Source organism: Vanessa cardui, chromosome 7 (assembly GCF_905220365.1).
Source record: "Vanessa cardui chromosome 7, ilVanCard2.1, whole genome shotgun sequence".
Classification (NCBI taxonomy): Eukaryota; Metazoa; Arthropoda; class Insecta; order Lepidoptera; family Nymphalidae; genus Vanessa; species Vanessa cardui.
The window spans coordinates 9126178-9136842 of NC_061129.1; the positions used below are offsets into that span (position 1 = coordinate 9126178).

The 10665-nt window shown below is 29.9% G+C and overlaps 1 protein-coding gene across 1 annotated transcript; it reads left to right on the top strand.

Moving 5' to 3' along the window:
- The first annotated feature begins 1502 nt into the window (after positions 1–1502).
- On the top strand, positions 1503–9748 carry LOC124531389 (cysteine-rich venom protein-like). The gene is made up of 6 exons (XM_047105957.1): positions 1503–1756; positions 3716–3825; positions 3898–4031; positions 4450–4595; positions 6583–6777; positions 9512–9748. Exons 2-6 carry the CDS (start codon positions 3735–3737, stop codon positions 9738–9740), a joined length of 795 nt encoding a protein of 264 aa, XP_046961913.1. The 5' UTR covers positions 1503–1756; positions 3716–3734; the 3' UTR covers positions 9741–9748.
- The last annotated feature ends 917 nt before the right edge of the window (positions 9749–10665 follow it).

The window sequence follows — 10665 nt, forward strand, 5'->3', positions numbered from 1 at the left end:
ATACCCGCATGGGACGCGAAGATCATGGTCCGTGAGATTGGAATTGGCGTGGAGCTCATGTTTTGAAAGGAAACTTATTTCGCTTGTCATCTCGCTCTTCCTACAGCCCTAAAGCCTGGAAATCAAGCGATAAGGCTGACCCTGGGACCGAGGTCGTATGACATGGGAGCCTCGCGTGTCCTGTTTCAGGCGACCTTGAGGAGTAGTGCAGCTGAAATGCCGTCCCACTGATAAACGCACTAGCGAGAAGTGTGGGAGTGATAGTACTTCGCCCCTTGAGTAGAGCCTCAAGTCACGAGTGTAGCTCAGCACGGGACCGGTCACGGATACGTTCTATCCAACAGATCCTGCAGCTTCACCGATTCGCTTCGACGATGGCCACCGTAGTTGTTTTAGTGGGTAAGTATCCCAGTACGCTATATGTCTCAGACTGTAACAACAATTAGTAGGATTATTAAGTAATTAGTAGTTTAACAAGACAGTAACTTTATAGTGATAACAATACTTATAATACAATTACATACTTGATACCTAATTAATTTTATTCCCACTATCGTAAGCTTAAGAACCATGCAAGAGTAGTTTTTTGTTGTATTTGTAATAATATAGAAAATATTTATGAACGTTAAATTTACCGCGGTTTTGTTTATCCGTTTATATTAGGTACGGCTATTAAATTGATAAAAAACGAAAACGATTTTATGATATTATTTTAAACAAACAAAACTTCGCTAATGTAAGTTTATCATCCTTCTAATGTACTAATACAGTATTGAATGAACAAAGTCCGATTAATAAATCACTTTATAGAGCTATTCTCTACTACAAAATCGAAGCTCACAATACAATACGATTGTGTAATTTAAAACAAATGGTATACCCAGAACAATTTATAACATTTGAAGGACTAAGAAATTATTGCATCGTCATAAGTTAGTTTTTATAGTTTCACGATTTTGAGATAGACTAACTTTATCATGGGTACATACAGAATAGCAATCTTGTATCTCACAATCGTTTGTGTGGGTGACAAAAATAAACTTAAATTGTGTTTGTGTTCCATGTTTGTTAGGAGTTTCTGAGATATAAAGTAAAAGGAAAGCAATAGGCTAATTTAAATTTTAATGAATAAGAAACGGTTCATATCGTCTTGTTAACGATAGATTGCAGTTTATTATTTACCTACTTTGGCAGAACGTACGCGCACGTACAAATAATACCTAATGGAAATACTCAAATAGCTTTTTCTGTAAATATATGTAAGCTGTAATAATTATATTTGATGCAATATTAGTTTTTTTTATAAAAATAATGTTTTACAAGTTGTTTAAATACAGTATAAATAATTATAGATAGTAAAATAATTACCTGTATTGTTTGCTTGTACAGTAATTAGGTAAGTAATTTTATTAAATATCTAGTACTGTGTCAAAATTTGATGATTCCAAGCATTGTTTAAAGATAAATTTTATACGAAGGATCGTTTTGCAGCAATTCGCTGTACGGCTAGTCGGTATTCATTTATTTCAATTCCGTCGTCCGCGAGACGCGGTGGCCAGTTAACTGATTTTAACGATATATATTATATAACTACTAGTAACGAGATTAAATTTTATTATTATTTATTATATATAATTTCTTACGTTTTAAAACTAATAGTGTGATGAACTCGACGTGGTCTTACCAGTGTTAGAAAAATAGCTTGATTTCAAACGTAGACAATTATATTGGGTGATCATCAATTAGTTATAGTCAGGTGAGGTATCAAATTTCTGTTGTTTTATTTTTATTTTTCTAATTAGATCAATTTACGTAATGTACCGTGTCTGGCGTCCTTATTTATTTAAAGTTACCTAGATAATAAATTAAACATTTATAAGAATATTACTATATTTATAAAACTTTTAAAAATATTATATGTGTCCGTTTAAGTTTATACAACCTATTGTAGTTTGGTATTGTTAATTTTGTAAATGAACAAAACAGCTGATAACAAGATATGCTCATTACTACTATGTAAAAACAGGAATTGACCAGGTATTGATATTATCTATGACACAATGCGTAAATCATATTTATTTCACATAATTATATATGTGAAATATGATTTTTGTTCTGTTTCAACACAAAGTTATGTTCGTAAAAATTAGTAGTTCTTTACTTTAATTAACATAGCTGAGATACTTATGAATAAAGGATTTAATTAGTAATTAATAATAAATTAATTTAGTTAAAGATATTTTTTTAATTTAAATATTTGAAATAACGAATGTGTTTTGTTAAGTTTTTGTTTGTCATTATATATATATATATATATATATATATATATATATATATATATATATATATATATATATATATATATATATATATATATATATATATATATATATATTTATTGTTCACAAGATTTTATTTAACTCTTTTGCTTCTACATAAATTTTAAACCAATTCTAAGAAACCGATATCACTTGAGAATAGACTTTCGGCGCTGGTGAGAATGTAATCTATTGTAATCATTTATATGTGTTTACCGACGAGGAGCGCTTACAGCTTACTTATAAATCATTTATATTTTAAAATGAGTTATTGTTTTATTAAACGCTCGCGATTCATAGAACTGGCGCCTTATAGGAGTATAAAAAAATATTTAAATTAAAACATTTTGAACGGTTTTCACACAATGTTATTATTATTAGATATACTATTAATATATGTGTAAATTATGTACAAGTTGTATTCATGGAAAGTTGATTGGTTTATGTCATATCTTCTATCTTTTTGTACTGTTAGTTTTCCGAATAAAGGGATATTAATTAAAAAAAATGAAAAAATTTTTCAAAGTTTTTTCAAAGATTTGTAAATAGGAATTTTTAGTTTATATATACCTATATGTATAAAAAATAATAATTCATAGACAATTTATTTTCCAAACGACCTCCATACCCCTTTGTTCGTCTTAATTATGAAATGTACAACTCAGTAGCACGTAATGTAAAAAAAAAAAGTAAATCTGATTATCCTTTGACATAGCTCGTTAACCTGCTTTTCAGAATAAACTAAAGTAGACATATCCGTCGATCTCCTGTCCAAGTTATTGACGTTTGAGGTCAACACATTGTGGGAAGTAAATAGTAAATAAAGACCGTGATGCGAACCAATTTCCTTCATATCGAAGCTTTGCTGAGAATAACAAATAGGCGCTCTTTATAAAAAAGCCATTTAAATCAATGGTACAATATTCATAAAAAGGTCTTTGTTATTATGACTTATTTCTTAAAATAGTTACGTATGTTTTTAAGTTTTGAGCGATTCGTTACGTTTTATTATTTATGCTTGTATTCCTAACGAATGATTTGAACAAGGTATTATGAAAAAACAACTGCCAATAATTATTATTAAAATTATTATTCTGGAGTAAATTGCTAGTGTGAAACTCTCGTGCCTCGGAAGTCGGAAAGCACGTAGAGCCATTAGTCTTGCACTTCTTCTATTGCTGGCGGATTATAAAAACATAAAAATTTATAGTCAATCTGGTCCTGACTATACCTAATATTTCCTGTGGTTCGTTCTTTGAAATAAAAAGTCGATCAGGAGGCATTATTTAACAAGCTGGTAACTCATCAGTGGCGATAGACTCGGACGTTAGGTTATTTTCTATTTCATTTTCATCAGAAATATATCATTTAAATAAACTTTATGTTTTTGATTTTAGGTTTAATATTCAAACAATAATGGTTTCCGGAGTTGTTTTTTGGCTGTTTTTGTTTTTCTTTTGCAATGTCATTATACAATTGCATAGTGTTAAGCCGTGGAGTGAAAAACGTAAGCAATTTATTATTAATTTGTTTCTTTTACATGTTAAGGTAAAATTATTTAGGGATAATACAATTTCAGAACTGTTTCCTTCGAGCAAGATTCCAGAAGATGGTTTAAGCCCACGACGATCTGTAGTGAGGCGGAAAATTGTCTTGTATCACAATTTCTTCCGTACAAAAGTTCGTCCGACTGCTTCTAACATGCTTTTAATGGTAAGTGAATAAGTGACCAAACACTTTTATAATTACTTTCAAAAATATATACTTTTAGTAATGCTCATATACATTTCATTTAGTCAGGTCGGGTTATATCAAACTCAAACTCAAACTCAAATATCTTTATTCAATATAGAAGCATTACACTTTCTTATTGATGGTCAATTGAAACACTACCACCCATATATAAATAGATATAGTGTTTTAAAATAAAGAAATAGATAATCTAATAAAGTGACATGAAGAATTTTAATAATTAGTATACAAAATAATCTTGTCATATTTTTATGTATTATAATTTATATATGGAAAAATATAAAGAAAACGGTTTATTAAAGCCTACCTTATAAGTTGTAATTTAATTTTTCAAGTTCACGTTTATTAATAGAGATAAGAAATGAATAATAATTCGCAGTCGTGGCATCCACTCGCTGCTCAACAAGCTCAGAATTATGCAGACAAGTGCATTTTCTTACGTCACAACGACGCTAGTGAAAACACAGTACCGTATTTAGGTAGCTGTGGTCAAAACCTTTTTGTGTCATCACAAAAGACACCTTGGTGAGTACCTTTTCCACTATTGTACCAGATGTTTAACTCATCATCATCATCGTCCTGCTCTTACCCAATTTTATTTGGGGTCTGCGCAGCATGTCCTTTCCTTCCATACTTCTTTGTCAGACGTCATCTCACAAGTAACATTCTTTCTAACCATATCGGCTTACATACCAGATCATATTATACCAGATTTTTAACTATCACTTCCATTTAAATAATTCGTGGTTTGTTACTCTGTGGTTCCATTCCAAATTGAGATAGCTCTAGTATTGTATACTAGAGCTCTATCTCAATTTAAAGATGTCGTTAGAGCTGTTTAAGATTTTATTTATTTAGCATGGCACAGTTCCGAAAAAAAATGATTATCGTAATATTATATTATATTTCTTGAAAAAAATTTCGTTTGCTAATACCATCTTCTATAATAACTGGTAATCGCAGAAACAACATTTTCACCTCGGAAAAACTCAGTATTGGCATATAGTGGTCATTTAGTATTATTTATCACCTGTATTTTATAATTAGCTCAGTCTCATTACTGTTTTAGTAATGTAGATCTATTTACTCACAAAGGCGACTATCTTTACGCATATCGTATGAGTGAGGCTCGTGCTTATAATCAGTAAAAGAAACAAACGATATAATAACAAAGATATTAATTTAACGTAGCGGCGCGTGATTGAACAGATCTTTAACCTATAATTGAAGGAACACATTGTTTTTACACAGCATGTGATGTGTACCCTTTGTTAGAAGGCTCATAATATAAATAAATGAAAACATCTCATGGCTGACATCAGAAAAAAACAGTTTATACAAACATATTAAACCTTATTGTGCTTGATGCAAAACTAGCAACGAGATGATAAATTACAGCTTCTAATTCTAACGTTTTTTGCTAATATTTTGCGTTTCCTCACCTGGCCGTTGTATTTTGTTCGCTCGTCACGATCTTCTAACCCTACCGTGAAGTGAGTAAAGAATTCGTGATTGTGTAATTAAATATTTCACGTACTGACATCGAAATAATTGCTCGCCCTTTGTAGTATCTTGCTATTATATGGTCCTTCGAATTGACATAATCATTTCAAAATACATACGTAGGATGAATGTACCTAGCATATTACTTTTATTTTTTAATTTATTATAGAATAAGATCTCTCTCTCTCTCTCTCTCTCTCTCTATCTCTCTCTCCTATATTCGATTCGATATAAAAAAGTCCTTATATTCTTCAATTTAAATTTTGATTCGATTTCGTGGAGCTATTAGATATAGGTTTTATATTTATAAAGTTCAATCTCTTCAATTTTTTAAACGGAATCAAATCCCGAGTCGGGCTAGTTAATTATTGAAATTTTAAATTTATTATGTCTTTCTGTCAAAAAATACTAAATATCAGATGGAATTTACACTTCATCGAAAAGCACGTCAAAATCCTGGGTGAACTTTTTCTTACATCTCAGATCGGTTTATGATATAAAATATCTTCTGCGCAATCCGTTAGTCTTCTTTGAGAACCGCCGTGACTAAAATCGATTAGGTCAGGGACTATATCATTATCACCAACGACCTAGTATTAGAACGAGGAATGCACATTCAATACTAACATACATGTATAGTGTATGACAAAAATATGTTAATTAGTTGTTGTTTTCTCGAAATAATTGACAATAGAGTCATTCAGTTGCATGTACGGTGTTTCTATTCGTTCCGTCAAGATATAAATTAGATAGCTAAGTATAATGTTTTGTGCCTGATGATTAATTCATTAAATTCGCATTGTGTCTGTGCTAAGGAATTTCTTAGAAAATTTAAAATACAAAGCTCTACAATCATCACGAAATATAAGCGATTCTAAGCTTTATTTCCAAAGAATTATGATTCATAATATGGTTCCGCTCACGTAAGCCTTTCACGTATGTATTCAATAAAATGTTTTAAGGAAAGTAACAATTGAACATTATTTTATGAAACAATTGTTTTTTCCAGGTTTTTCGCCATAAAGAACTGGTTTTTGGAGTACAAGAACTTTACGTATGGTACACCCATAACAGATATAAAAGCTGTAGGCCATTACACTCAGATGGTTTGGGCTACAAGCCATAAGGTCGGGTGCGGTGTGGCCCGCTGCTCTGGAGGACCATGGGGCCAGTTTTACAATTACGTTTGTCATTATTGTCCTACGTACGTACATCTTAATATTTATTATCTACGTGTAAAGAATTAACAATTTTGTAGATCTACGGTGATTTGAATATATATGATTAAATTAGTCTAAAATCGATTACATTATAATGTAAAATCTCATCTGTTTTATCGGTATGAACAAGCCAGTTATTTGCAAAATGTAATATTAAATGGCGGTCGTTATATATTTTTATATACCTACTTGTAAAATTACAATTTTTTACAAGGTAAAAATTAATAAATCTTTATTATATTTCATATTCATAACTGCAAGAAAATAAATTTATTAAAATATAACGATAACTATGAAATGTAACTTATTGCAAACTATCGTAAAATTTGCCACGGTAAGTTTTATAGAATTTACCGTTTCATACAATTTACACTCCACATTTAAATTACTAAACGAACTATTTAAATTATTACTATTATATTACGTTACACTTCATTTATGTCATTTAGGGATGCATGAAAAGTGTATTGCATATTAAACGTTACGAAAATTCGCCTTCTCCCTTTATTAAGAATAGTAGGTGGTACTATTACTTTTATCAGACAAACTTAAACAAATTTATTTTTGAAAAAGAAATTATGACGTTTGTTTACAAAACGTGCGAAGCTAGGGCTGGTCATTAGTTATAATATATACGTTTCTAATTTGAATTTTATTTCTAGTTTGACGATACAATACAATATATTAAATTTGCCTTTCGTCGCGTGCATACAAATAAGGTATACACAAATATATGTATAATAATGGTATTTGTGGTTAATGGTTAGAAGCATGTTTTGCATTGTCTATGAAGATTGACTCTTTGTTTTTATAAACATATACATACAATCTGTATATCATATGTCGATCTGACGTGTCATTTCATTTCAAATAATATTACTTACTATACTTTAATTAACTTAAAAAAAAATGTATACAGTTGTATAATTATGTTAGTTGTTTTGACCTCTTTAAATATGCCTAAGCAAACACAGTTTTATAGTGTTGGAACAGATGTTTCATTTTAAACGAATGAAAATTGTAATAATAATTAATTGATATACATGACTACTTATTATATATTTATTATTTTATACTTTGTTAGGTTAGAAAAATATCAAAGAACTTAATATTAAATTTTACCTGTATGGTAATCCTAATAACTTATTAAGAATATATATAACATAAAATACGGAAACTATTTTTAATTATTAAAAAATTATACTTATCTTTATTTTTTAAAGAAAAGTTAATATATTAAATTCGAGTTGTGAATTTAGACTCGTTTTTATTTCGCATATATATTTACATAATATATTTGCATGACGTATAGTTCCATAAATTTGACGACTTCTCATTATAAAAGTTGACAAGTAATTTTTTCAGCTAAAGCTTTACAGACACAAATAGGTCCTCTAGTCAAACTTATTTGAATTCTGTACCTAGATTGAGTTTACACGTACTAATGTCACGTCTAGGTCAATTCATTGTTTTATTCGAGATAAGATCTCATTGTGTAAACAAGCTTGCAAGTTCACAACACAGGGTAAACTTTTTGACTTAATTAGTCAACAATTCAAAGTTATTTACCTAGACTGTAAGTTATTCTTTATAACGCAACTCGCTGTCATTATTATTTTATTGTTTAATAGGCTAATTCAGTTTAGTAAAAATAGCTGAAAAACTTATGATGCTAAAGATATGTTGCCTAATGTAAACTATATAAGTCCCTACATTTAAATATTATTATTTGAAACATCCAAAATAAAAATAATCTCATAAATTGCTTATTTTTAGAATATTTCAACAAAGTTTTTTGTTGGTAGTTAAAAATATTTATTTATTTAATATTTTATTGCACAAAACAACTGCAAACTAAAACTATTCTCTACCAGTCAACCATAGGAAGGCATATTAAATGTAAAATCACTTATTGAATCCAGGTTTTATAGATCGCCTTTAAATGTAGCCCAAATCCTTTCTTGCCAAATGCCACATGTCAAATTTCAAAAAATGTCATGACAAAAAAAGTGTAGTATGTATATTATTAATCAAGCATGTAATTAATAGAACTAAGTCTATTATTATTTTTGATATAGGAAATAAACCAAATGTCATGGCTATCTAAAATTATTAACCGTGCTCATATTTTATTACTGAATAATTTCATGGCATATGATTAAATATAATATAACTTATAACTGTTGAGAGCAGAGATGGCTCGGTGGTTAGAACGCGTGCATCTTAACCGATGATTGCGGTTTCAAACCCAGGCAAGCACCGCTGATTCATGTGCTTAATTTGTCTTTATAATTCATCTCGTGCTCAGCGGTGAAGAAAAACATCGTGAGGAAACCTGCATGTGACAAATTTCATATAAATTCAGCCACATGTGTATTCCACCAACCCGCAATGGAACAGCGTGGTGGAATATGTTGATGTAGTAAAACTAAAATCAAGGAAGGAATAAAGCTTGTATTTGCTCGTATATCGAAAAAGTGATTTAAAGATTGTAGAAACAGCTATCAAACCTTGAATTTCTGTAGGATCTTTACACTATAAGCTATTAATCTTCGAAATAAAATATATTACTTTTTTTCAACAAAATAATTGTATAAGGGAGGCCCTACAACTACCATACGATTACTCATATATATTCCTATCTTTAATACACTTACAAGAGATCTCAGCGACAAGGCCGTCTTATGTTTGTAAATAATATCTGTTATATATTTCCAGGGGCAACTACGATACCATCACTCACTACCCATACAAAGCAGGGCCGCACTGTGGAGATTGTCCGAACCACTGCATTTCAGACACTCTGTGCACCAACTACTGCCCAGTAAAAGACTATTTCTCAAACTGTGATTCTTTGAGTAAGCAAATCGATATGTGTACTCAAGGATTGTGCAATGCAACATGTACGTGTAAGACAGGAAAAATATACAAAAATTATCCTTGGTAGCTTCGTTGGAAAAAAATCGAAAATGTAATCCATCTGTTATTGTCATAAATAAAAATGTGTAAACAATACCGTGTTAAGTTGTGTATAAATATAATAAATTATCAAGTAATTTATTTTTTATTTTAATATTATTTTGTATATAACCTTTAATTACATAACAGGTAAAAATAAAATAAATAAGAATTATAGACCATTCTATAAGAATTCAAATTTACACAATAAAGTTCAAAGAAAAATGATAGATCATATTTCAGTATGTCTTTTTTTTAAATATTTATTTTTAAATGATATATTATTTTAGTCCTGACCTTGACTTAAGGCTATACTAAAACTATACAACTGCATCACCGCGCCAACTCGCACGGCTTTCTCTGGATATATGTATATACATCGATATGATTTTCAAATGTAAAACATATTATAAACAGTTTGTCTTTTTTTTTGAATATTTATTTTGAAATGATATATTATTTTAGTCCTAACCTTAACTTAAGGCTATACTAAAATTATACAACTGCATCACCGCGCCAACTCGCACGGCTTTCTCTGGATGTATGTATATACATCGATATGATTTTCAAATGTGAAACTTATTATAAACATAAATGTTATTTTAGTTTAATAAATATTATTGTATACAACACATGTGTTCTTCGAAGAGAAGGGTCCATGGTTCTCGAACACAACAGGTGAGTCAGCAGGTGGGGTGATTGTTGGTGCGGAACCAAGCATTACGAGCGACGGTCTCTTATCCTATTTTATTAGTAAATTTAGACTTATTTCTCAAGAAAAATGGGACAAATATCTCTTTACTAAAAAAAGGGAAAAACAATTTGGCCATTATTTTCATGTGTACTTGTATATAATGAAATATTCAACATTCAATGGCCAAATTAGCATTTGCATGTATGCATGTCGTATTCCC